This window comes from Trachemys scripta, chromosome 12 (assembly GCF_013100865.1).
Source record: "Trachemys scripta elegans isolate TJP31775 chromosome 12, CAS_Tse_1.0, whole genome shotgun sequence".
Taxonomy (NCBI): domain Eukaryota; kingdom Metazoa; phylum Chordata; order Testudines; family Emydidae; genus Trachemys; species Trachemys scripta.
Genome location: NC_048309.1, coordinates 32057900 through 32085337, shown reverse-complemented (window position 1 = coordinate 32085337; position 27438 = coordinate 32057900). Strand labels below are relative to the sequence as shown.

At 49.8% G+C, this 27438-nt stretch overlaps 1 protein-coding gene across 1 annotated transcript in view; it reads right to left on the bottom strand.

The window, feature by feature from the left end:
- Nucleotides 1–27438, bottom strand: part of LOC117886029 (fer-1-like protein 4) — a 113606-nt gene that overhangs the window by 72357 nt on the left and 13811 nt on the right. Inside the window, exons 4-15 of the mRNA XM_034787662.1 lie at nt 20740–20831; nt 19973–20014; nt 19685–19840; nt 19071–19131; nt 17786–17917; nt 16723–16785; nt 14433–14517; nt 7464–7623; nt 7058–7241; nt 4779–4965; nt 3954–4333; nt 167–275 (exon numbers count right to left, since the gene is read on the bottom strand). Of these exons, the coding sequence (XP_034643553.1) occupies nt 167–275; nt 3954–4333; nt 4779–4965; nt 7058–7241; nt 7464–7623; nt 14433–14517; nt 16723–16785; nt 17786–17917; nt 19071–19131; nt 19685–19840; nt 19973–20014; nt 20740–20831 (1651 nt within the window). The remainder of the gene's footprint in view (nt 1–166; nt 276–3953; nt 4334–4778; nt 4966–7057; nt 7242–7463; nt 7624–14432; nt 14518–16722; nt 16786–17785; nt 17918–19070; nt 19132–19684; nt 19841–19972; nt 20015–20739; nt 20832–27438) is intronic.

The following is a 27438-nucleotide window of genomic DNA, read 5'->3' as shown; positions in this document are numbered from 1 at the left end:
TTAGCTGTGACATTCATGTTGTGCGGTTTTGTGTACCTGTTAGGGCACTTTACAGCCAGAACTGTGAACTAATCTGGCTGGGAATTAATACATTTTGATGAGGCTCAGAAATATTTTCATTTTGTTTTTTCTAATTCAAGAAAACAGGAGCATCTGAAACATTTACCTATTGAGATCTCAAAACGGACAGGCTTGGAGCCTATGGAGGGGTCCATCATAGTCACTTCAAAGAAGGCAGCGTAGAGGAGGAATTCTTCCTTCACTCCCAGTGAGTTCTAAACAAGGAGACACCAATCAGTCCAACGATCACAGGGGTCATGTCAAAATACTCCTAAGCAGAGCAGCGGGCCCTGGGGCCTGAGAATGGTGCCCCTCACACAGCAGCACCTTCATCCCATGGGCCATGAGGAGTGGCTGCCTTGATTGGCAGGACCCGGCAGAGAGGAAAGAGCTGTTGCAGGATGGTGTCACCAGTTATCTTTGAAAAGTCATGCAAGATGGGAGAGATTCCAGAGGACTGGAAAAGGGCAAATATAGATAGTGCCCATCTATAAAAAGGGAAATAAGGATAACCTGGGGAATTGCAGACCAGTCAGCTTAACTTCTGTACCCGGAAAGATAATGGAGCAAATAATAAAGCAATCCATTTGCAAACATCTAGAAGATAATAAGGTGATAAGTAACAGTCAGCATCAATTTGTCAAGAATAAATCATGTCAAACCAACCTGATAGCTTTCTTTGACAGGGTAACAAACTTTGTGGATGTGGGGGAAGCGGTAGATGTGGTGTATCTTGAGTTTAGTAAGGCTTTTGATGCTGTCTTGTGTGACCTTCTCATAAACAAATTAGGGAAATGTAACCTAGATGGAGCTACTATAAGGTGGGTGCAAAACTGGTTGAAAAACTGTTCCCAGAGAGTAGTTATAAGTGGTTCACAATCATGCTGGAAGGGCCTAACGTGTGGGGTCCCGCAGGGATCAGTTCTGGGTTCAGTTCAGTTCAATATCTTCATCAATGATTTAGATAATGGCATAGAGCAGTGTTTCCCAAACTTGGGATGCCGCTTGTGTAGGGAAAGCCTCTGGCAGGCTGGGCCGGTTTGTTTACCTGCTGCGTCTGCAGGTTTGGCCAAACGCAGCTCCCACTGGCTGCGGTTCGCTGCTCCAGGCCAATGGGAGCTGCTGGAAGCAGTGCAGGCCGATGGGACGTACTGGCCGCCACTTCCAGCAGCTCCCATTGGCCTGGAGCAGCGAACCACAGCCAATGGGAGCTGAGATCGTCCAGACCTGCGGACGCGGCAGGTACACAAACCGGCCCGGCCTGCCAGGGGCTTTCCCTACACAAGCGGCGTCCCAAGTTTGGGAAACACTGGCATAGAGAGTACACTTATAAAATTTGTAGATGATACCAAGCTTGGAGGGGTTGCAAGTGCTTTGGAGGATAGGATTATATAATTCAAAATGATCTGGAGAAACTGGAGAAATGGTCTGAAGTAAATAGGATAAAATTCAATAGGACAAATGCAAAGTACTCCACTTAGAAAGGAACAATCAGTTGCACACATACAAAATGGGAAATGACTGCCTAGGAAGGAGTACTGCAGAAAGGGATCTGGGGGTCATAGTGGACCACAAGCTAAATATGAGTCAACAGTGTAACACCGTTGCAAAAAAAGCAAATATCATTCTGGGATATATTAGTAGGAGTGTTGTAAGCAAGACACAAGAAATAATTCTTCTGCTCTGCTCTGCTCTGCTCTGCTCTGCGCTGATTAGGCCTCAACTGGAGAATTGTGTCCAATTCTGGGTGCCACATTTCAGGAAAGATTTGGAGAAAGTCCAGAGAAGAGCAACAAAAATGATTAAAGGTCTTGAAAACATGACCTATGAGGGAAGATTGAAAAAATTGGGTTTGTTTAGTCTGGAGAAGAGAAGACTGAGAGGGGACATGATACATAAAAGGTTGTTACAGGGAGAAGGGAGAAAAATTGTCCTTCTTAACCGCTGAGGATAGGACAAGAAGCAATGGGCATAAATTGCAGCAAGGGCGGTTTAGGTTGGACATTAGGAAAAACTTTCTAACAGTCAGGATGGTTAAGCACTGGAATAAGTTGCCCAGGGAGGTTGTGGAATCCGCATCATTAGAGATTTTTAAGAGCAGGTTGGACAAACACCTGTCAGGGATGGTCTAGATTGTACGTAGTCCTGCCATGAGTGCAGGGGACTGGACTAGACGACCTCTCGAGGTCCCTTCCAGTCCTATGAGTCTATGATCCCTGAGGCTGTGGCAGAGCAATCGTTCTATCTCCCACAGCTCAGTCCTGGCTCTCCCCTGGTTCAGTGCTTATGTGATGTCACAGGGGAAGCCCGAGAGGGTCTAAAGCTGGGATCCCCAATGTGGTGCCCACTGGCGTCTAAGTGCCTTGCATACTAGCCAGCAGACGAGCATCTGCCGAAATGTCGCTGAATTTTGGCAGCATTTTGGCGATGCCGCCTCTGGATGACGCCGCTTGTCGGCGGCATTTTGGCGGATGCTCGTCCACCACCACGGTCCTCCGTGGGGACCACTGGTCTAAAGGCTAAGGTGGGGACCACTGGTCTAAAGGTTAAGGTGCCAGTACACTACTGATGGACTCAGCTCTCTCTCCCCTGGTCACTGAGCTGGGTGGAGGCTTCCCTACTTCCCCAGCGCTTGATGGAGACATGGAGCTAGATAGCAGCTGGCTGGCTCAGGCTGAGGCCGGGCAGGATGGAAATGATGCTTCTTGGAAGAGGGAAGCCTACTAGAAGTTCACAAAAAAGGTGACAGAGGGTGTTTGCAATGACCGTTCGGGCCAGCGGTGAGGGTCCCAGGGGGCAGGAGGGGCCCAGCACTGAGGCCCCAGGGGTCCCCTTTCCTCTGAATTACAACTTTATTTACCCTATGCTGAACACATAGCAGCCTCACCCACCCCGCTGACTCAGAGGCTCCAGGACAGCAATTGCCGGGGTGCGTGGCAGGGCTGCTCTGCTGGTCGCAGTGGGAGCATGACCCAGCAGACTGAGTGCTCGTGCCCTGAGCAACCTGTCCTGGATTCACTCCACCAGCTTCCCACAGAGCGGCAGGTTTGTAGGTTCCAACAATGACAAGGGTTTAGCAAGTGGGAGGCAAGCTCAGGGGAACACTCTGTGGTGGGAGCAGGGGCCTTGCCTATTGTCCCCAGTCACAATGCAACTATTCAATTACTGCACTGGCTTTCGGTCAGTGCAAGGCCTCAGGACGGCCCTGCCTGCGACGGGCGGCGGCCGCTCTCTGAGACCAGAAATAGTTTTTAAAAGCAGAGCATCAGAGCTGCAGACACGGGACTTGCCTTCGCCAAAGCCATATGCGCCGACTCTGTGGGTGCTCAGGGGCTGGAGCATCCACAGAAAAAAACAGTGGTGCTCAGCACCCACTGGCCACAGCTGTTCCCCGCCCTCACTCCTCAGCTGATGGGGGTATTGCGCAGCCGTCAAACAGCTGTAGGGGGAGGGTGGAGAGTGGCAGGTGGCCGGAGGCCTCAGGGCAGAATCGGGGAGGGAGGAGGCAGAGTGAAGGTGGGGCCTTCAGGGAAAGGGGCAGAGTGGGGGCGGGGCATCGGGGTGAAGCGGTGGTTGAGCACCCCCAGGGAAAAGGAAAAATCAGCGCCTGTAGCCAAAGCGCTCCGCAGTAACGGACCCAGCACACCTGCAGCTTCCAGAGCACACACTCTTTTGGCAAAGGAAGGGCCCCACTGTATTTTAGCTTGGGTCAGTTCTCATCCCACATACGTGTACACTCCGAGTGGCACTGCAAGAACAGCAGGTGTGAGTTACTAGTCACTCCGGCACCAGCGTGTTTACACACAGCTCTCAGCTGGAGTGTAAACCTGAAGCTCCTGGCCTCTTTCCCATCCCCTCCCTTAGAATGGCCCATCAGTCCCTGGAGTGCCCACCTCTGGGAGCGGATGGAGCTCCTCCACCTCCACAGTGACTTCGCTGGGCTGCTCTGCCTCCTCGGGGCTGCCAGCCTCGTCCCCACCTTGCCTCTGGCTCTGCTCTTTGGCGCTGGCCTTGGATTTCTCCTTGGCCTTTTTACTCTTCTTCTTCTTCAGCGTCAGTTTGCTCAGGGTGCCCCTCAGCACCTCCTTGCGCTTGCCATCTATTGCGCTGGGACTGCTGAAAATTTCCATAGAAATGGCCAGGAGGATGCGGCCACGGTAGAATATGCCCTCCCCCAGGCCCTCGTTCAGATCCTTGTGGACATCCCGCAGAGCTGAGTTCTGGGGAGAGCCATAGAGATTCACCCAGGATGGGCCAAATGTGGGGTTAAAGCCTGCAGGGACAGAAACGCTTGCAATTAAATAGTTCAGGATTTGCCTTAACTGACAGGTACACCTCCAGAGACAGACAGACACCCCACCCACAGACAGACCTGGGTGTACCCCACATGCACCCCACCCACTGACAGACCTGGGCAGTTCACCACAGACAGGCACCCCACACACACACTGACATGGGCATATCCCCATAGACAGACACTCCACCCAGACAGACCTGGGCTGTTCACCACAGACAGACACACACCCCTCAGACAGACCTGGACACTTCACGACAGACAGACCTGGGCATACCCCACAGACAGAGGCATATATGACTGTGGCAGGTGCATGGGGTGGGGGTGTGGGTGGGGGAGCAGAATCATATTTGACGCTCTAGGTACTGCCTGGATAGCTCCATGGCAGGGGACAGGACAGAGGCGTGGGGTGTAAAGGCCTCACCGTTCCTCCCAGGGTCAGATATCTGCTGCAGGTCAATGAAGTGTGTAGCAAGCGCCACATCCCCAATGTTTGCATCATCTAACAGTTGGACTTTTATTTTTCTGGCAAGAGGAGGGAACATCTCGATGAAGCTGATCTGCTCGTTCCACTCCGGTTCTGCAGTGTCATTTTCCACCGAGGTCTCCCCCTGGGGCAGAGAGAAGCATGAGAACTGCACAGCGCACTGCTAAAGAACTCCAAGTGGCTTCAAAGCCAGCCACAGGTTCAAGAGAAATCACTGAGGCATTCTGGGAAAATCTGGATTCCCCATTAGTGTGTGGCTCTGAGGCCCTAGTCCTCTGTTCTGACCTCACTGCCAACGCAAGGAGAGTCACTCTAAAACACTGGTGAGTGGTGGCAGCAGCCAGTGTACAGATGCTGCATAAACCACCCTTGGCCAGCTGCGGGAGCTTATCATGGGGGAGCTCAGTGCCCTGGAGCACATGCAGGCCAGGCTCAGGCAGGAGCACCTCACAGCTGAGCAAGGGTCAGAGCCGAGGGGCTCCAGCCCTCTAATGGCCAGAGCCAGTCATGTGGAGCTCAGATGAGGTGGAGGGTGATGGCTTGTCCTGGAGGGGTAAGAGAAAGAAGATATAAAATGGGGGAGAAGTAAATGTAATGTCCTCATGTGCTGTCCTGCCCTGAAGAGAAATTATATAATGGCCCCACGTTTATTGTCCCACTAACCTTATATCAAATGGCTCAGTTTATAAGAAAAACAATGGAGCTGCTCTTCCAGCCTGCACCTCTGCTTACCTAGCTGGCCTGTATATAGAGCTGTGCACAACAGGAGAGTGCTAGCTTCAAAGCTGGGTAGATCGCTGCTCCTGTCCTCTTGTGCACCTTGTAAACAGTCTCTGGGTTTAACAGGAGTGAAGCATTTCCTGAGGACTCTGCACCACACTACAGGGCTGAGGGAAAGGCTGGGCAACCATGTGACTGATTAACAAAGGCTCCAGCCTCAGGGCAGGACAGAGTAACAGGGTGGACGAGCAGTCACATCAGGCTGTGCGGGACAGAGGCTGGGGCTGTATAGGACAGAGCTGGCTGGGCAGTTTCAATGCATCCAGACACCATGGAACCCACCCAAGGGAGCCAGACATGAAACAGTCTGTGTGATTTCATCCTTGGGATTTCTTTTGAGCTTTTTCCTATACTCAGCAGTGTGAGGAGTTCTAGAAACATTTGTGTCTACCTGTGTCTGATAACCAAACCACCTGGACTATCACAACAGCTTGTGAGGTCCTCAGAGCTTGGGCTGTGGCCTCAGTATCTCATCAACAGCTCCTCTCCACCATGAACCTATGCAGGCTCAGAGTCTCCCTAATCACATGACTTTCCTACTTTATTGCTGGCTCATGCTGCTGCTAACCATATGACTATCCAAGCTCTGATTGGTGCAGACTGTCTCTCCAAGTTTCAGTATGCTCCCTTGTAGCGGGGTGGACACCCACTCCTGCCTGGGAAGGGTTAAAGCCAGCCCTGCAGAGGGCTGTGGCTGTGGGAAAAGCTACCTAGGCTGATTAGGGAAGTAGCCGCAGCTGGGCCACACCCCAATCCTGCCTCAGCTGGCCCTATATAAAAAGGCTATGAGCCAGAAGCCAAGCAGTCTCTCTCTGCATTCAGAGAGAGAAGGGCCTGGTTGCAGGGAGCTTGAGACAGGGTACCTGAGTGGAGTAGGGCTGGGGAACTCCAGCCTGGAAAGCCCCAGGCTGTGATCTAGCCTTAGGCTAAGGGGTACTGGGAGTTGCAGAGGGCAGCCCAGAGGTAGGCCAAGGCAGCAGGTCCAAACCCTCCTTGCCAGTGATGAGTAGGCTGATACTGCAGTCTGCCCCAGGCATGGGGCTAGACGATGACTGGCAGTAGCCTTACACTGAGGCTGGGTGGGGATTCCCCTGGGAGGGAAGACCCGGCGTGTGTGGGTAGTACCAGGGGGCAGCACCTATAGCAAGGGGCAGCGGGGTCCTGGGAGGGACATGGGAGCCAGTAGAGGACAAGGCGGATCACCGGCCTGCAGAGGGCGCTCTGGGCTGGATTGAGCTGATTCCCTGGAGTAGCCAGCAGGAGGTGCCGCAGAGGTGAGTCCGACCTCTTACATCCCTACATCCATTCATATGCATTTCCAAACCAATCTCAACTGCACAGACGACAATGATGTGGGGCTTAACGTTCAGAAAACAGAGGGTCTGCCCAGGCCTCTCTGGTGGGATACAGAGACCCGAATGCCCAAGCAGACTTACCTGTTGCCCGGCAAATGACACCTGCACATATGGATCAATGAAAACTTTCTTCTCGCCCACAATCTTTGAGAACCCTCCCATGATCCCAGCACTCATGCTGGGCAGGCCCTCGGCTCGGTAAACTTTGATGCAGATTTTGGCCCAGGGTCTCTCAGCTGGGACTCTCTTAGGCAGCAGCAAGTTCCTAGAAGAAATAATCATTGTTCTCCTGGTCACAGTAAATCACCACGGCAAGTCAAAGCCCAAGAACACAGGAAATGTGGGAACCGCTAGGCCCAGGGCCCATTTAGGCTGGTCTACCATCTCAGACAATGGCCTGCACCAGGGGCTTCAGAGAAGGTGCAAGAAACCCATTATGAACTGTTGGGCAATGATTGCCCAAAAACTTTGCAGCGCACACACTTACTTTTCAATGTCTTCATTCTGGCTGCTAGAGGAAGTGGGAAGGGAGCCCATTATATCACCTCGTGCAAAGACAGAAATGTTACACTTCACAAATCCTTTCACTCCTGCCCTGGTGTCCTTTGGGTCATTGATGACAGCCCACTTCTGAAAGAACCTGTGATCTAAAGAGATAAGGACAGGGACTCTGAGCTGTGAATTCCTAATCACACCACTGCCAGTTCTCCAAGAAACTGTAGCTCTGCACTTCTGAAATCAGAGATCCTACTGTGTTTGAACCAGTGCCTTGGGAAAACCCCTACTGGCTCATAGACTTTAAGGTCAGAAGGAACCATCATGATCATCTAGCCTGATGTCCTGCACATAGCAGGCCACAGAACCTCACCCACCCACTCCTGTGACCATAAGTGCCAACTTTCTCCAGCACCAGTGGGTGCCCGCATCCCCTGCCCATTTCCCCGCCCTGACTCCACCCTTTCCCCACCCCTGGCCCCACCCTTATTCCAATCCCATTCCCAAAGTCCCTGCCCTAATTCCACCCCCTCCCTGACCTTATTGGATCCCTTCCTCAAATCCCTACCCTGGCCCCACCTCTGCCCCCAGCGCGCTCCGTTCCCCCTCCCCCCCCCACCCCACGAATCAGCTGTTTTGTGGTGCAAGCTCTGGGAGGGAGCAGGGAGAAGCAGGACGTGGTGGCGCACTCGCGGAGGAGGCAGAGGCGGAGGTAAGCTGGAGGTGGGGCGGGGAGCTGCTGGTGAGTGCTGAGCACCCACCAATTTTTTTCCATGGGTGCTCCAGCCCCAGAGCACCCACGGAGTCGGCGCCTATGCCTGTGACATTCTCAGGCCAGTTCTCCAACTGTAACTCACTGTAGCTCGAGTGTATTCAATAGAGCTACACAGATTAACACCAGCCAAGGATCAGGCCCAGAATCCCTTTGAGACTGCAGTAGCTTCTCGGGAAAATGGCAGAACCCCCTTGCTTGGGATTTTTACATTTGGGTGGGACAAAGTCTCACAGAATAAGCATGAAGGTATAATTGAGCACTGACCACAGGGGCAAAGACAAGATGGGACTGGTTGTTGACTTTTTATTAGGTCTGTCGATTAATTGCAGTTAACTCACGCGATTAACTCATAAAAATTAATCGCGATTAATTACAGTTTTAATCGCACTATTAAACAATAGAATACCAACTGAAATTTATTAAATATTTGGGATGTTTTTCTACATTTTCTAATATATTGATTTCTATTACAACGCAGAATACAAAGTGTACGGTGCTCACTTTATATTATTATTTTTATTACAAATATTTGTACTGTAAACATGACAAAGTAAATATTATATTTCAGTTCACCTCAAAGAAGTATGTAGTGCAATCTCTTTATCGTGAAAGTGCAACTTACAAATGTAGATATTTTTTTTGTTACATAACTGCACTCAAAAAGAAAACAATGTAAAACTTTAGAGCCTACAATTTCACTCAGTCCTACTTCTTGTTCAGCCAATCGCTAAGACAAACAAGTTTGTTTACATTTACGGGAGATAATGCTGTCCGTTTCTTATTTACAAAATCACAAGAAAGTGACAACAGGCATTCGCATGGCACTTTTGTAGCCAGCATTGCAAGGTATTTATGTGCCAGATATGCTAAACATTCGTATGCCCTTTCATGCGTCGGCCACCATTCCAGAGGACATGCTTCCATACTGATGACACTTTCTTAAAAAAATAATGCATTAATTAAATTTGTGACTGAACTCCTTGGGGGAGAATTGTATGTCCCCTGTTCTGTTTTACCCGCATTCTGCCATATATTTCATGTAATAGCAGTCTTGGATGATGACCCAGCACATGTTCATTTTAAGAACACTTTCACTGCAGATTTGACAAAACGCAAAGAAGGTACCAATGGGAAATTTTTAAAGACCCAAGATTTAAGAATATGAAGTGCTGTCCAAAATTTGAGAGGGACAGGTTGTGGAGCATGCTTTCAGAAGTCTTAAAAGAACAACACTCTGATGTGGAAACTACAGAACGCAAACCACCAAAAAAGAAAATCAACCTTCTGCTAGTGACATCTGACTCAGATGATGAAAATGAACAAGCGTTGGTCTGCACTGCTTTGAATCGTTATCAAGCAGAACCCATCATCAGCATGGACACATGTCCACATAATTCTACATTTGTAAGTTCAGCTTTCATGATAAAGAGATTGCACTACGGTACTTGTATTAGGTGAATTGAAAGATACTATTTCTTTTGTTTTTTACAGTGCAAATATATGTAATAAAAAAATAAATATAAAGTGAGCACTGTACACTTTGTATTCTGTGTTGTAACTGAAATCAATATATTTCAAAATGTAGAAAATATTCAAATTTATTTAAATAAATGGTATTCTATTATTGTTTCACTGCACGATTAATCGCTTGACAGCACTACTTTTTATGTCTTCATCCCATATCAAAGACCTCTGCTCTGGACAGGTATTTGCTTATCACAGGGGCCTGCTTGTGCAGCAGCATGGTGGTGAGGGGAAGGGGTGCTGGATACTGAGTTAGCAGGGGTTCCCCATCCCTAAAGAGAGGTGAGCGTAGGTCAAAGCTCCTGCCCCCTCCCCTGAGTTTCATACAGGAGGTGGGATCCCAGGTAGAGCTCTTAACTGCACCATATTAGCATGGAATGGGAGTTCTGCAGGGAGGTGCTTCTCCCAGCTTGTGCCCCTGGGGCAGGGAGTCAGTGTTTTGTTTACAAACAGAGGCAAGGTGACTAAGATAAGAAAAGGCTGGTAATTAAATTAAGGATCTGGAAGTCTTTAGATGAACTTGTAAAACAGGAATCCCACTGCAGAGGGTGATATGATGAGATAACTGGCTCTGTGGATATGGGGAAAGCAGTGATATATATTGACTTTAGCAAAGCTTTTGATACTTTCCCACAGTATTCTTGCCAGCAAGTTAAACAAGTATGGGCTGGATAAATGGCCTATAAGGTGGATAGAAAGCTGGCTAGATCATCGGGCTCAACAGGTAGTGATCAACGGCTCGATGTCTAGTTGGCAGCCAATATCAAGCGGAGTGCCCCAGGGGTTGGTCCTGGGGCCAGTTTTGGATGATGGGATGGATTGCACCCTCATCAAGTTCGCAGATGACACTAAGCTGGGGGGAGAGGTAGATACGCTGGAGGGTAGGGATAGGGTCCAGAGTGACCGAGACAAATTGGAGGATTGGGCCAAAAGAAATCTGATGAAGTTCAACAAGGACAAGTGCAGAGTCCTGCACTTAGGATGGAAGAATCCCATGCACTGCTACAAGCTGGGGACTGACTGGGTAAGCGCCAGTTCTGCAGAAAAGGACCTGGAGATTACAGTGGACGAGAAGCTGGATATGAGTTAGTGTGCCCTTGTTGCCAAGAAGGCTAACAGCATATTGGGCTGCATTAGTAGGAGCATTGCCAGCAGATCGAGGGAAGTGATTATTCTCCTCTATTCGGCACTGGTGAAGCCACATCTGGAGTATTGCGTCCAGTTTTGGGCCCCCCACTACAGAAAGGATGTGGACAAATTGGAAAGAGTCCAGCGGAGGGCAACAAAAATGATTAGGGGGCTGGGGCACATGATTTATGAGGAAAGGCTGAAGGAACTGGGCTTATTTAGTCTGCAGAAGAGAAAAGTGGGGAGGGATTTGATAGCAGCCTTCAACTACCTGAAGGGGGGTTCCAAAGAGGATGGAGCTCGGCTGTTCTCAGTGGTGGCAGATGACAGAACAAGGAGCAATGGTCTCAAGTCGCAGTGGGGGAGGTCTAGGTTGGATATTAGGAAACGCTGTTTCACTAGGAGGGTGGTGAAGCACTGGAATGGGTTACTTAGGTGATGGAATCTCCATCCTTAAAGGTTTTTAAGGCCCAGCGTGACAAAGTCCTGTCTGGGTGATTTACTTAGGGTTGGTCCTGCTTTGAGAAGAGGGTTGGACTAGATGACCTCCTGAAGTCTCTTCCAGCCCTAATCTTCTATGATTCTATGAGTGTTGAAGAAACCCCTTGAGTCTGAAGGGGACTCAGAAGAAATATAACCAAGCCCTCTGAGCCAAGTTTACATTCAGAAAAGAGGGAGATGTGAGGGGCATAGGTGAAAAGAAGGGGATAAAACCCAGGGAAGGGATAGCAGTGGTACAGAGAAGTTCCCACTTTACCTGTGGTACTTATGTGGCCCCATCACCATAGTATCTGAGCAGCTCACAAGGTCTAACCCAGGGGTCTCAAACACGCAGCCCCTGCAGGGTTATTTTTTTGCAGTCCGCAAGCTCCTCACGGCCCCTCCCACCCTCCCCCAGCGTTTACCTAGAGTGGCTCTGGCCCAATGCACATCGGGGGCAGGGCAGGCTCCCTCCCTGCCTGCCCTGCCCCCACGCCGCTCCGGGAAGTGGACGGAACCTGGGGAAGGAGGGCCGCAGGGGTGTGTGTGGCTGTTGCTTCAGGCACCACCCCCAGCAGCTCCCATTGGCCAGAAATGGGGAACCGCAGCCAATGGGAGCTGCTGGGGGCGGTGTCTGAAGCAACAGCCACACACACCCCTGCGCCCCTCCTTCCCCAGNATCGCAGCTTTCATTTAAAAATAAAAAAAAGTTTTTAGCCCTCCCATGGTGGTGGAATAAAGCCTGAAATCATGACACTCTAAAGACTCAAAAAAACAGAGGAAAATATATGATTTATGAGATTTTTTAAAATCTTATGATTTTGGGGCCTGATTTGTGATTTTTGAATGCTTGGGATTGGCAATACTGGGTAAGGCAGGGGTCTCAAACAGGCGGCCCGCGGGGTTATCTTCTGCAGCCCGCAAGCTCCTCACGGCCCCCCCGCCATCCCCCAGCATTTACCTAGAGCGGCTCTGGCCTGATGCGTACCGGGGGCAGGGCAAGCTCCCTGCCTGCCTGCCCTGCCCCCACGCCGCTCCGAGAAGCGGACGGAACCTGGGGAAGGAGGGCCGCAGGGGTGTGTGTGGCTGTTGCTTCAGGCACCACCCCCAGCAGCTCCCATTGGCCAGAAATGGGGAACCGCAGCCAATGGGAGCTGCTGGGGGCGGTGTCTGAAGCAACAGCCACACACACCCCTGCGCCCCTCCTTCCCCAGATTCTGGCCACTTCCCGGAGCGGCACGGTGGCAGGGCAGACAGGCAGGGAGCCTGCCCTGCCCCCGGTGCACGTCGGGCCAGAGCCCGCCCCCTGAACCTCTCCTGCAGCCGAACACCCTGCACCCCTCCTGCAGCCTGACCCCCAGCCCTGAAACCCCTGCTGTACCCTGCACTCCTCCTGCACCTCGACCCCACCACACCCTCGCTCCTCCCTCTTCGTCCCAAAGCTTCCAGCAAGCTGCAAAACAGCTGATCGTGGCGGGCAGGGGCAGGAGGGGGAGGTGCTGATCAGCAGGCCCAGCTGGTGGGTGGCAAACACAGGGGGGGCTGGAGGGGGAGATGATAGGGGGGTTGCCAGTGAGTGCTCAGCGCCCACCATTTTTCCCCCATGGGTGCTCCAGGGCTGGAGCACCCAGGCAGTCGGCGCCTATGTGAAGCATATAGTGATTGAGCACATGTTGATATCTGTGGGTGGAGGCGCTGATGGGAATAGACGTTTTACTTCATTAAAGACTAGAAGATTTGACCCTCCAACTTTCTTTCAAGAGGAAGAGCTGCCCAGAGCTCCTGTGCCTGTTTATTTTCCTTTCCTGCCTGCAGTGGTCCTGATAAACCTCAGAAGTCTCAATTTTTCTCTCAACTTTAAAATGTGGAATTTTCTTGGTGTTTGGTTTTAAATATTCTCCTGTGAGAACTGCAACTCAGTCACTGGAGTGTTGTGTTTAAGAGCCTTCTGGAAAGTAACTAGCCTTTAAACAGAAGTGAAAGCAGTGTTGCCAACTCTCATGATTTTGTCATGAGTCTCAAGATAATTATTGTTTTCCTTAAAGCCCCACTCCTGGAGTGAAGTGGATGTGTGATGATTTCAGCCTTCATTCTTAAAGAAAAATGAAGTTTCTAGCCCTCGTGGCTGTGGAGAAAGCTTCAAAATGTGACCGAATGCACCCTAAAGGCTCAAAAAGCAGAAGGCAAATAAAAAGAACCCCAAAGCTATTATTTTTACATAATCTCATTTTAAAGCCAATCTCATGATTTTTGGTGAGCCTGATTCATGATTTTTGAACATTTGGGGTTGGCAATACTGTGAAAGTGACCTGAAAGTGTCAGTTTCACTCCTGTTTAAAGAAGAACAGGAGTACTTGTGGCACCTTAGAGACTAACAAATTTATTAGAGCATAAGCTTTCGTGGACTACAGCCCACTTCTTCGGATGCATATAGAATGGAACATATATTGAGGAGATATATATACACACATACAGAGAGCATAAACAGGTGGGAGTTGTCTTACCAACTCTGAGAGGCCCGTTTAAGGTCAGTTTCTAGTCTATTATTTGTAGTGGGGTAACACCCCTAGAGCCCCAGGCAGGTGCAGCATAAACTCATGGGGGCTTGGCCTAGTAGGATGTTTCCAAAAGTTAAATGATCTATTCCAAGCTTTTGGAGAACTGCAAAAAAGTGATAGAAAGTCATCTAGATTTTTCTACAATTGTTTCAGTTGTTATAGTCAAGAGTTAATAACAAACTAAAAATATACATGAAAATTTTAAACCTAACCAGTGTCCCGTAGGTGAATTGACACAAGATGTCAGAACATGTTAGTATTAGAGCCGAGTGGGTCTAATATTTATTTTTCTTCCTTTATATGGGAATTAGATACACTGCTGCTGTCAGTTATTATCTGCAAAAAACCAAGTGTTTTGAGGTGCCCAAGTAGCCCCTAGAATCACGGCTAAAGTTGCCCCCTCCCAGCAAAAAATCGAAAATGGTGCCCCCGAAACAACGTGGAGGGATAAACCAGGGAAGCGAGAGCAGCAGCCCCAAGGCTCTGCACACTGTACCTGGCTGGCTGTACACAGTCTCGGCATCAATTTTGAATGTTCCTATGCGTGTTCCCAGGAACGGGATCTTCTTTGAATGAAAAACCTGCACATAACAAACAAATCCCATTGTGCCGCTGAAAGGCCCGGCTGTCACCAGAGCAGAGTGCAGCTGCTCAGAGAGGAATGGGCAGAGGAGACGGGCTGCTACCAACAGAACGATCCCGCAAGTAGAGCGCCACTCAGCAGGATGACCCTTCATTGGCACAGATGGCTGCATGCTTGTCATGAAACACACATGCAGCCCAGAAGCTTGGTGACCTCCCCCAGACATTAGGCCAGTCTCCCCACTGGGCCGGAGCAAAGGCCCCAGCCAGCCAACCTCTCTCTCATGCCCAAACTGACTCTCCTGAGCCAAGGCCCACACCAGGCCAACCACCCAAGGAGCCCGGGGCAAGGCCTGAGCCAAGCTGACTTCTCCCCTGGGCCCTAGACAAGCTGCTGCATGTGCCCAGAGCTGCCTGAGGCCTGAACCGTGCCAACCCCTCTCTCATGCGCAGGCCCAGGCTGACCTCCCCAACACACTGCGAGCCCAGTGAGGCCCAAGTTGACTTTTCATGTGCCTGCATTGACTGCATTCCTGCCCAGGGGCCAAGGCCTAGACTGAACTGAGCCAAGCTCCTAATCCATGCCTAGGAGGAGGCCTGAGCTGGGATGGCATCACTCTGGTGCCAAGCCAGGCTGGCCTCTCCTTCGTGCCGGGGCTGGGCACATTCCTGCAGGGAAGGGTGCTGTGCTGGGCCACAGGCAGAGGGCGGCAGGCTGCAGTAGAAGAAGAACCAGCATCTCTGGTCTCTGGCCTACATTTCAACAAACAGGTGCTGCTTTTAACCTTCTTATTATAAAGAGCCTCAGGTGAGTTTTCTGAGCTTCAGGCCTTAGAGTCTTTAAAGGGCCTGATTCTGCCCTGCCTTCGCCTTGCACTAGCATTTATATACACGCAAGGGCTGCCAAGTCAGAAAGCCCCTTCCTCCCACCAGCTCTGCGGGCCAGGGGACAGGCAATGGGAACCATTCCTGGAGTGCCACTGGCTTCAATCTCCATCTGACGAGACTGAGAGCAGCTTGTGCCCCTACTAGGGGAAGAAAAACTGCTACAAAATGTCAACTTCTCTCCAAAAGACAAAGTGGGTGAGGTAATATCTTTTATAAGCTCTTCCCCAGGTCTGGGAAAGGTTCTCCGAGTGTCACAGCTAAATGCCAGGTGGAATAGATTGTTTAGCATAAGTAGTTAGCTCACATTCTAGGGCCCATTCAAGGCAGAGTGCCCCATTACCGTTACCGGAACGGAGGAAGAGCTCTGTGAGGCTTGACAGCTTGTTTCTCCCTAACAGAAGTTGGTCCAATAAAAGCTATTACCTCACCCTCCTTGTCTAATATCCTGGGACCGACACGGCTACAACTACACTGCAGACAACTCCTCTCCAAGTAAGTCAGCCGGAAATGGAAAAATAAACTTGGGGAAAGAATCTGGGCACATTTCTCCTGATGTTTTACTGTGAGGAAGGGGTGCTTGGTTCTCCCTTGGGGGCTCAATCAAGGCTGGGGAGGAACTCTCCCTGGACTCTGTCTCAGCTGGAGGGTCAGGGGACCCCTACGAACAGTTGTACTGAAAGAGCTTGATGGTATAAAATTACAACTGTGCATTTGCCAAGCAGATGTAACCCTGTGGGGCGTTATGAAAGCAGGAGACTGACAAGCTGTGTGCAGCTGGGATATCGACATGGTCAGACGCTGTGGCCCAATCAGTACCAACATGTAAGAGGGCACACTTGCTATATATGGCTAAAAAAGCATCAGCACTACCAATGCTTCCTCTGCCTGGGCTGCTGAAGGCGCTTGCCTAACATCACACGAGATGTGAAAGTGGGTTACAGACTGCTATTGACTACAATGGGCTTTGGATCAGGCCCTATAGCTACACATGTAGCTTGTATTATCTACAAGGAAGGCAGCTTTGTCTACTGGCTAAAGTAAGGGATGAGAGTCAGACTCCTTGAGATTTATTCCCAATTCTTCCACTGACTTGCTATGTGATGCTGGACAGGTCCTTTAACTTGTCTGTGGCTCAGTTTCCCCACCTGTAAAATGGGGGCAATACTGATGCCCTAACTTTGTACAAGAGCCTGAAGATCTCCAGGTGGAAGGTGCTGCCATAAACACACACGTACACACATACACACTCGGCACTTCAGTGCAGCATCTCAGTTATTGCCACTACACAGGGGGTGTGGGCAGCAGGGCATACTTACGGAAATCTCTATGAGTCTGTGAAATAAAACTTCCCTTGGTTCATGGAATTCAAACACAAAATACTGCAAGAGAAGAGAGAGAAAACTGAGCAAAGTGCCCCCATCGCAACCCCGAGAGCCCCTCTCCCTGGACACAGCCTGTCAAGTGTGACTTGAATGAGGCTCAGCACCTGTGGAAGTGCTGTGCACTCTGTGTGACACTGGTTGGGTGTGAGCAGTGCTGTGCGCTCTGGTGATACTGGTTGGGTGTGAGCAGTGTTTTGCACGCCGCATGACACTGGTTGGGTGTAAGCAGTGCTGTGCGCTCTGCATGACACTGGTTAGGTGTGAGCAGTGCTGTGTGCTCTGCATGATACTGGGTGGGTGTAAGCAGTGCTGTGCGCTCTGGTGATACTGGTTGGGTGTGATCAGTGCTGTGCACTCTGTGTGACACTGGTTGAGTGTGAGCAGTGCTGTGCATGCCGCGTGACATTGGTTGGGGGTAAGCAGTGCTGTGCGCTCTGCATGACACTGGTTAGGTGTGAGCAGTGCTGTGTGCTCTGCATGATACTGGGTGGGTGTAAGCAGTGCTGTGCGCTCTGGTGATACTGGTTGGGTGTGATCAGTGCTGTGCACTCTGTGTGACACTGGTTGAGGGTGAGCAGTGCCGTGCACGCCGCGTGATACTGGTTGGGTGTGAGCAGTGCTGTGCGCTCTGTGTGACACTGAGTGTGAGCAGTGCTGTGCATGCCGCGTGACATTGGTTGGGGGTGAGCAGTGCTGTGCGCACCGCGTGATACTGGTTGGGTGTGAGCAGTGCTGTGCGCTCTGTGTGACACTGGTAGGGGTAAGCAGTGCCGTGCACGCCGCATGATACTGGTTGGGTGTGAGCAGTGCTGTGCGCTCCACGTCACACTGGTTGGGTGTGAGCAGTGCTCGTGTCATGACCCAGGCTGTGGAGAGTAACAGCAACACAGACGGCTCTCAGCCACACTGCAGTGTTCCTGGTCCCTTCCTTGCACTGTGACCTGTGCAGGTGGCTCTGGACACTCTGCCAATGGGATCCCTGGCCCATGCCTTGTACCTCATTGTAAAAGGGGCAGTTCGTTGACTTTTGTGTAGCCGTGTGCCTCTTCTCTTCTCCAACCTTCACCACCACAAAGGGGTCAATGTTCACCCCCACCAGCTTTTGAGCTTCAATGACATTGATCCCGATCTGTGGAAACATGGGAAAAGAATCCACTGACAGCTCCTTTCGGAGCAGCTGGGAGTGCCACCAATGAGAGGAAACCTCCTCTGTTTCCTTCCTGCAGCCAGCTCTTCCAGAGACACAGCCTGCCCGCTAGCCTTTCTCCGCTGCTTTTTAAAATGCCCTGTTGTCATTAGCATCTCTTCCCACCTTAGACAGGTGACGGCATGCTCAGGAGGAGCGGGACAAATGGGAAATCAAAGACTTTACTACAATCCAAGTTACCTTTCCACTGATGTGTGGCAGAGCCTTTGCCCCCTAATATTCTAGACGTTCACTAGAGTGTCCAGGCAAACACTGAAAAATAGCCAGTGGTTAGAGAAACGCAACATTTACAGCCTGAATGGGCACTCTTGCTGCAGCAGAGATTACACCCTGAGAGAGGCTGCATGGTCAAGCTGGCCTGGGAGTCACTAATCCGCTACTGAGTGGCAGTAGGGCTCAGGCCAGCTGCGTAACCTCCTGGGATACAGCGGCATCTCCGTGTGTCTGTTTGCTCGTCCCTAAGATGGGAATGATAACACCTCCCAGGTGGGCAATGAGGGCCAGTTAATATCTGCACTGCAAAGAGCTACAGAAGCACTGTTACTGTTGTTATTATTAGACTACAGGGCGCTGTTTAACAGCTGAGACAACAAGAGGCTGATGGCTCTCCCCACACCGGGTTCGCAGTTTCTAATCTCCCTTAAACTCAGATCTCACTTTATGGCCCAGTAAGAATCCTGGCTCACATTGTTCAAACCAGTTCCATCCCGTGCAGAGTGTTCACACAGCCTCTCAGCTGCCGCATGGAGGAACACCACCAGCAATGAAAGGAAAGATCAACACCCATCTGGGCTCGGCCAGTGGGGTTGGGAATGTAGGCGTTTAAGAGCTTATACAAGGAAAGGAGAGCTCTGCTGAGGCCAGTGTGTGATTAACGAGGAATAGGAAGCAGGGATGTGGCAAAGAGGAACCGCCAGACTGTTCCCTGGAGTGGGCGGAGGGGCCTGCCTGTCTGTTAGACGTTGAAGGGAGACGCTCGCCTGGCAGTTAGCTGCCCTGACTGTAGCAGACCTGGCTTGGGGCAGGGATCCAAGGGGAGGCACCTGACTTGCAGGAGGATTGTTTAGTACAATACCTGGAAGCTTTGTGGTCTAGGAGTGGCAAACAGGTCCCACTTGCAGAGGCGTCTGGAACGGCTGCAAGGGAAACAAACCAGCTGAGTGGGCCTCTGAGCAAAACCCTCCTTTAACTTACTAGGTCTGCAGCCTGCACATGTGCAGAAGGTAGCTTCATTACCCACTGGCACTAATAACACAGTTATACCTACGGGGAAGCTGTAATGGCTGGAGACCAAGGGCCAATCAGCCAAGACGTGAGCAAGGGGAAAGGAAACTCCAAACACTCCTCCCAGACAGCCCAGCAATTCCAAGCAAACTCCCTCCATAGGTGGGTCAGCGAGGGTGAAGGCTCCATGAAGAGGCCACATTTCCCCAAGAGCCACCATCACATCCTGCTACTGGAGAGCAGAAACACCACAGCCTGGCTGCACACAAAGCCACAGGTTGCAGGAAGGGTAAACAAGGCTGGACTGAACCCCCAGGGCCCTGTGGGTAAGACTCAGCTCCTCACAGTACCCCAGCACAGCAGGGATGGGCCCCTGGGCCCAGCTGTGCGGAGAGATCCACACCTTCACCAAGCAAAAGGCCCTGCAGAGCACTGGGGGAGAGAAGAGGAGCATGTGCCAGGTACCTCTTGACAGGGCTGAAGACGATGCCCAAGAACTCCATATCAGACTCATCATCATACTCCTCCTCCTCCTCGTCAGTCTCTAGGCCCTTCACCAGCTTCCTGCCCAGTGCCGTGGCCTTCTTATCCAACTCATGAGCTCGCTTCACGTCAGCTGGCCTGGAAACACATACACACTTGTCAGCCTCGTGTGAGACTGCCTGGGCAAGAGCCGGGAGTAGACCAAGGAAGCACTGCTTCTCCAATCCCCAAGCACCTGCGCGTTGCTCCGAGAGGGCACAGGCTACTTACGGCAGCTCCTCGAATCCAGCATTGCGGATAATTAACTCGGAGCTGCAAGACACAGAAACACTAGTCAAAACAGCGAGCCCATTATTGCTGTTCACCAAACACATGCTTCCGAGTCTGCTCTCGCTTTAACTGTTGTAAGGCCTTTGTTTTCATTGCAGACACTGCACAGACTCTGCACAGCATCACGATCTGGCCATCTCCTTACCCCACGCCCGCCACTGTAACCTCTGAGCTCCTCAGGTCAGAATTTCAGAGCAAGGACAGCCATGATAACTCCCCCTTCTGACTCCACTGCACCCACACCACATTGCCAGTCTGTGCGCCATCTCGCACAGCCTCTGGGGATTGCCAGGACCAGTACTTACTTACCCCTGTCTCCGCTGTAATCCTACGCACAGCTTCATCTCTTCTCATTTTGACTAGTGCCTTTCCTAATCGCATGGTCTTCTGCAGGGCAGCACAGACCAGCCATCACTGGAGGGAGGTGCAGGCTATCCGCCCAGTGTTGGTAAAGACAAGGCTGCAGCTCTGTTGGATGCTGACACCTACCCCATGCCTGCCAAATGGTTTGCAATCCCACGTCCCGGCGAGTAGTCTGGACTCCTGCACTGATCTTACTCCCAACTAAAACAGTTCCAACTGACCAGGCAATCTGTCTCAAACCATCCCACTAACACTGTAAAAAGCCACTGCAGACAGGCCCTAAGGGAACAAGGGTGAAAGTGCAGAAGTGGCCTGATTTTTAACTCTTCCATTATTGTCAGTACCTGTCTTTCATCTGGTAGACAAAATCCTCTTCAAGCCATGTACCCGCTGAGCCATCTGGAGGCTGGTAGCGCAAATCTAGCTCGATATAGATCTAGGAAGGGAAAGCCAACATGCATGAAGGGCACAGCAGCCAGAGACTGCCCACTGAGACACCAAAGGGAAGGAGAAAGGACATTACAAATAAGAAAGGAAAAGTGAAGAAAGATGTCAAGGGCTTTCCTTCCTGGCTGGCCAGGGAACAGGCAGCCTAGCTGTGCAGATTCCCTGTCTGACGCTTCAATAGACGATACTATATTTGCCCAATCCCCCTTCCAGCCACAGCTCCCCGCAGTTTCCCAAACCCAGGGACAAATGGAAGCGAAGCTAAGCTCAGTTTTCCACGTTTAAAATGCACCACTAGCAGCTTTCCCCCCTGGGCTTGGTGCAGTGGCTTTGAGGGGTTGTGCAAACTGGGAAATGAGAGAGGGCTAATCTGGCTTTAGCCATTACTTGTCTTTGCCTTCACTTGATGCAAAATAGGGTTGAAAATGTGCTAATAACCAAGTTAGCTAACCTGTTCTCAACCGCCACCTAGGGAAGGTGGATTTCACCAGCAATGCTGTAACGGAAACTTCACCTGCAGCTCCCGGAGGTCAAAAGAGGGGGCAGTGGGAGCAGGAGTGGGCATATGGCTACAATTTTCAGAAACAACCAGCAATTACTCAGTTTGGGGACATCCAGTCAGAGATACTGCAGCTCCTATGGGCTTCATTCAGCTGGGGCTCTCTACAGCTGACAGCTAAGAGAGATCTTCTGTCCACAAGTGAGAGAGAAAAGGAAAGTATGCTCAGGTGGTAGAGGCTAGAGCCCTGCACGGGACTATTTTTTAAAATCCTGCTCCCATCCCGTCCCGCCCCACAATACCCATTCCCACCTGCTCCCTCATTGCTTTGTGCATTTTTATCCCACTACCACCTGCAAAACCTTAGTCCCCTCAAATCCTTCAAGAGAGACAGATTCCCCCATGGTACTAAAAAAAAAAAAGGGGGGGGTCAGTTAATACAGTAGTTCTCAACCAGGGATCCGGGGCCCACGGGGGCTGTGAGCAGGTTTCAGGGGGTCCGCCAAGTAGTGCCAGCTTTAGACTCACTGGGGCCCTCGGCAGAAAGCCGAAGTCCCGCTGCATGGGGCTGAAGCCCAGGACTTAACCTTATCACCCGGGGCTGAAGCCGAAGCCTGAGCAATGTGGCTTCATGGGGGCTCCTGTGGCATGGGGCCCCAGGCAGTTGCCCTGCTTGCTATCCCCTAACACCAGCCTTGGCTTTTATATGCAGAAAACCAGTTGTGGTGGCACAGGTGGGCCGTGGAGTTTTTATAGCATGTTAGGGGGGCCTCAGAAAGAAAAAGGTTGAGAACCTCTGAATTAATATATATATAAACCGAATTCAGACATAATTTTTACCACAAAAAACCCCCACATCTTGCTTAAATCATGTAAAAAAAATATTTTAATTTCCTGTTATAATAGACATCAAATCTCTTTCTATCCTCCAGGAACTTATCTAGTTCTTTTTTTAACCCTGTTATAGTCTTGGCCTTTGACCTTCACAACGTCCCCTGGTAAAGAGTTCCACAGGTTGACAGTGTGTTGTGTGAAGAAATATTTCCTTTTGTTTGTTTTAAACCTGCTGCCTATTAATGTCATTGGGTGACCTTTGGGTCTTGTGTTATGTAAAGGAGTAAATAACATTTCCTTATTTACTTTCTCCACATTGTTCATGATTTTATAGACCTCTGTCATATCCCCTAATTGTCTCTTTTCCAAGCTGAAAACTCAGTCTTTTTACGCTCTCTTCATACGGAAGCTGTTCCATACCCCTAATCATTTTTGTTCCCCCTCACTGGTTTTTTTCTTTTCCAAATTGTAACATTTCTTTTTTGAGGTGGGGCAACCAGAACTTCAGGCAGTATTCAAGATGTGAGCGTACCATATATTTATATAGTGGCCTGATAATATTTTCTGTCTTATTATCTATCCCTTTCCTAACAGTTCCCAACACTCTGTTAGCTTTTTTGACCATTGCTGCACATTAAGTGGATGTTTTCAGAGAACTATCCGCAATGTCTCCAAGATCTCTTTCTTTAGTGATGACAGCTAATTTAGACCCCATCGTTTTATATGTATAGTTGGAATTAGGTTTTCCAATGTGCATTACTTTGCATTTATCAACGTTGAATTTCATTTGTCATTTTGTTGCCCAGATCCCAGTTTTGTGAGCTCCTTTTGTAGCTCTTCACAGTCTGCTTTGGACTTAACTCTCTTGAGTAATTTTGTATCATCTGCAAATTTTGGCAAAACAGCATTTACCCCTTTTTCCAGATCATTTATGAATATGCTGAATAGCATTGATCCCAATATAGATCCCTGGGGGACACCACTATTTACCTCTCTCCATTCTGAAAACTGACCATTTATTCCTACCCTTTGTTTCCTAACTTTTAACCAGATAATGAGCCATGAGACGACTGACCCTCTCATCCCATTACAGCTTATTTTGCTTAAGAGCCTTTAGTGAGGGATCTTGTCAAAGGCTTTCTGAAAGCCTACGTATGCTATACCCTTGTCGACATGTTTGTTGACCCCCTCAAAGAATTCTAATAGATTGATGAGGCATGATTTCCCTTTGCAAAAGCCATGTTGACTCTTCCCCATAAATCGTGTTTATCTGTGTGTTTGATCATTCTGTTCTTTACTATAGTTTCAACCAATTTGCCTGGTACTGAAGTTAGGCTTACTGGCCTATAATTACCGGATCACCTCTGGAGCCTTTTTTAAAAGTTGGTGTCATGTTAGCTATATTCCAGTCATCTGGTACAGAGGCTGATTTAAATGACAGGTTACATACCACCGTTATGCAATTTCATATTTGAGTTCCTACAGAATTCTTGGGTGAATATAATTTTGTTCCAAAACCTCCTCTAATGACACCTCAATCTGGGACAGTTCCTCAGATTTGTCACCTAAAAAGAATGACTCAAGTGTGGGGATCTCCCTCACATCCTCTGCAGTGAAGACTGATGTAAAGAATTCATTTAGTTTCTCCACAATAGCCTTGTCTTCCTTGAGTGTTCCTTTAGCACCTTAATCATCCAGTGGCCTCACTGATTGTTTGGCAGGCTTCCTGCTTTTGATGTACTTCAAAAAAAATTTGCTGTTACATTTTGAGTCTTTGGCTAGTTGCTCTTCAAATTCTTTTTTGGCTTCCTAATTATACTTTTTCACTTGACTTACCAGAATTTATGTTCCTTTCTATTTTCCTCAGCATGATTTAACTTCCAATTTTTACAGGATGTCTTTTTGATTCTAACCGCTTCTTTTAATTTGTTGGCTAGCCATGGTGACACTTTTTTAGTTCTTTTACCACGTTTTTTAATTTTGAACTATACATTTAATTTGAACCTCTGTTATGGTGTTTTTTAAAAGTTTCCATGCAGCTTGCAGTCATTTCATCTTTGGGACTGCACCTTTTAATTTCCATTTGATTAACTTGCTCATTTTTGTGTAGTTCCCCTTTCTGAAATTAAATGCTACCGTGGTGGGTTTCTTTGGTGTTCCCCCCACCCCCCATAAGGGTGTTAAATTTAACTACATTATGGTCACTATTACCAAGCGGCCCAGGTATATTCCCCTCTTGGACCAAATCTTGTGCTGCATTTAGGACTAAATCAAGAATTGCCTCTCCTCTTGTGAGTTCCAGGACTAGCTGCTCCAAGTAGTCATTTATGGCATCAAAAACTTTATGTCTGCATCCCATCCTGAAGTGACATATACCTAGTCAATATGGGGATTGTTGAAATCCACCAGTATTATTGACTAAGGTTAAGATTCTGTCTGCGGCAGCAGCCTATCCCTGAGCAGAGCCTGGGTCAGCTGACCCCCAGACTCAGCTATTTCCCCAACGCCAGAGCTGCAAGTTAGTCTGTGCAGCCAGGAGCCTCCTGCAGCCTCACTGTGAAGCAGACACTCTAGACTCCCAGCCTGCTCCAGATCCAGTTCCTGTCCCTGGCCTGATCCCTGTTCCAGCCTTGCCCGTGTCCTACCCTGACCTTGCTCCAGGCCTGTTACTGACCCGCTCCACAATGCATCCACCTCCTGACCCCCAGCTCTGACCTTGGCCTGCATCTGGACTCTGGCTATGGTACTGATTTGGCTTGTCCACGGACTCTGACCACCCGGCTTCAACCTCTGTTCCAACCACCAGGCCTGACTGCTTGGCACCAGCGCCTGACACCAGGGAGAAAGGTGGAGAGTTGCTGGGATGTGAAACCCTTGCAAACTAGCAATGTCCAGTGTCTCACCGAGGATCCTCTTAAAGCTGTGAAATACACACCGGCTGTTAAAGAGCACATACCCTCTCAGATCACTTGGAGATCGCATCGAGCGGTATACATAACACTATATCACAGGCTGCGGCTGGAACAATCAGCTTCAGAAAGTCACACAAGACACATTGGCTTTCTGAAGAGGCCTTTGATAGATGAGCTAAAAAGGCAGAAGTACACAAGCAGGGAGCTGTCTGAAAACGTGAACAGTTGAAAGGCATTTTCCAGGCCTTAGCACAACACGACAGTGAGATCTGCATCATTTCCCTGGCCGACAAAGCAGAGGACGGCCTGAAGTATAACGACCTGTCCTGCCTACAGAGCTATCGCGCACCTGGCTGGCAGCCATAAACATCTTCTAACATCCTCTTCGCAAAACCAGACAGCTCTCCCTACTCATCATCCAACGAGGACCTGGACAGATGGAAAACACATGATGAAAGCACACACCTGCCAATGACTATCCAGAGCTAGAGGACCAGGCAAACCATACAGCAGCACACCCAGGATGATATTGATCCTCTGTCGCTCGAGGAAGTACAAAAGGCCATCCAAAAGTTATGGAATCGACATGTTGCTGGACCTGATAGTATTCCACCTGAGCTGCTCAAAAGTGCCTCGGAACCAGTGAGCACTGGCCTGCATCAACTGTTCTTAAAAGTGCGGGCACCAGACAGAGTGCCAGCAAAATGGAAAGATGGCATCATAGCATCCCTGTACAAGGGTACAGGATCTTGCACCGAATGTGGCAACTACCGGCCAATCTCATTGCTACAGTGCCCATAAAGGTCTTCACTCACGTCCTGCTTGGTAGGATGCAGCCACTCCCTGACAGACATCATCATCCACAGCAATCAAGTTTCACTGCTGGGCAGTTGATAATGGCTGCTGTTCTTAGCTTCCAGCTTCTGACTGCACCAAGAATTTAACTGCCCACTTCATGTGCCATATATCAACATCAAGTCTGCTTTTGATTTGGTCGACAGGTGAGAGCTTTGGCTTGCACTAAAAAGAGTTAGCATCCCAGATGTTCTGCTAAATCTGGCACTCAATTTTCACACCAGTCCCGGTGCAAGAGTGCGCTGCTCTCAACACAACCTCACATGTGGCAGGAATGTATTGTCGCCCCAGCACTATTAGGTCGAGCTATCGACTGGATATTAGGACGTGCCGCTCCACATGTCGGAATCAAGGTTAGTCAAGAAATGTTCACCAACTAAGGGTTTGTCTACACTACCTGCCAGATCAGTGGGCAGCGATCGATCCAGTGGGGATCGATTTATTGTATCTAGTCTAGACGCAATAAATCAATCACCGAGCGCTCTCCCGTCGACTCCTGTACTCCACCACTGCGAGAGGCGCAGGCGGAGTCAATGGGGAAGCAGCAGCACTCGACTCACCGCGGTGAAGACACCACAGTAAGTTGATCTAAGTACGTCAACTTCAGCTACATTATTCACGTAGCTGAAGTTGCACAACTTAGATCGATCCTCCCTCCCCCCCACCCCCCAGTGTACACCAGGCCTAAGACTATGCCGACGATGCTGTCTTGCACTGTGGAGAGTATTGACAAGTTCACCTACATAGGCTGCAAACAGAATTAAAGTGTTCACAGCAAACTGGATATCCTCCAACAAATAGGTCTTACCGCTTCTGCATGAAGTCCGTGTCACCTGTGGACGCAAAAAATGTCTCTGCACTGAGAGACAGTTCAGGATCTATCAAAGCTGGGTTCTGCCTGTACTGCTACATGGGTCAAAAACCTGAACCCTCCTAGAAGCAGACTTGGAGCTCCTAGATACATTCCATATGTGTCATCCACACCAAATTCTGAGCATAAAGTGGTTTGGCTGTGTATGAAATGCCATAATCTTGCAGAGCTCTGGCCCTCCTCAGATCGCTCACTACATTCAAAAGTAACTTTGTATGCTCTTCGGCCAGGTCACCAGGAGTGACAAAAACATCCCAGCACACCATGCTCTCAAACTCTCCTCGAATAGCCATGCAGCCTGCTTTGTCACCAAGACCCTATTGGGTCAGAGATTGCCCTCAGGTTCTGAGAGCACTGACATTTCCGGAGCAGGCCCCTCTCCAAAGAAATGGAGGACCCATTCCCCACTGACAATGCTAAGGAAAAGGTCACATAAGACCAATCTAGAGCACTCCAGATCTCAGGATGACTCTTCTACCTCCCCCAGGAAAAGTGTGGACCGGCATAGAGTTGGTGCTGACACACAGATTGGCGCAGGTGCCTCTAACCCAGTGGTTCCCAAACTGGGGTTCGCGAAATGTTACAGGGGGTTCTCTGGAAAAAATTCTCTAATGACGGACAGAGC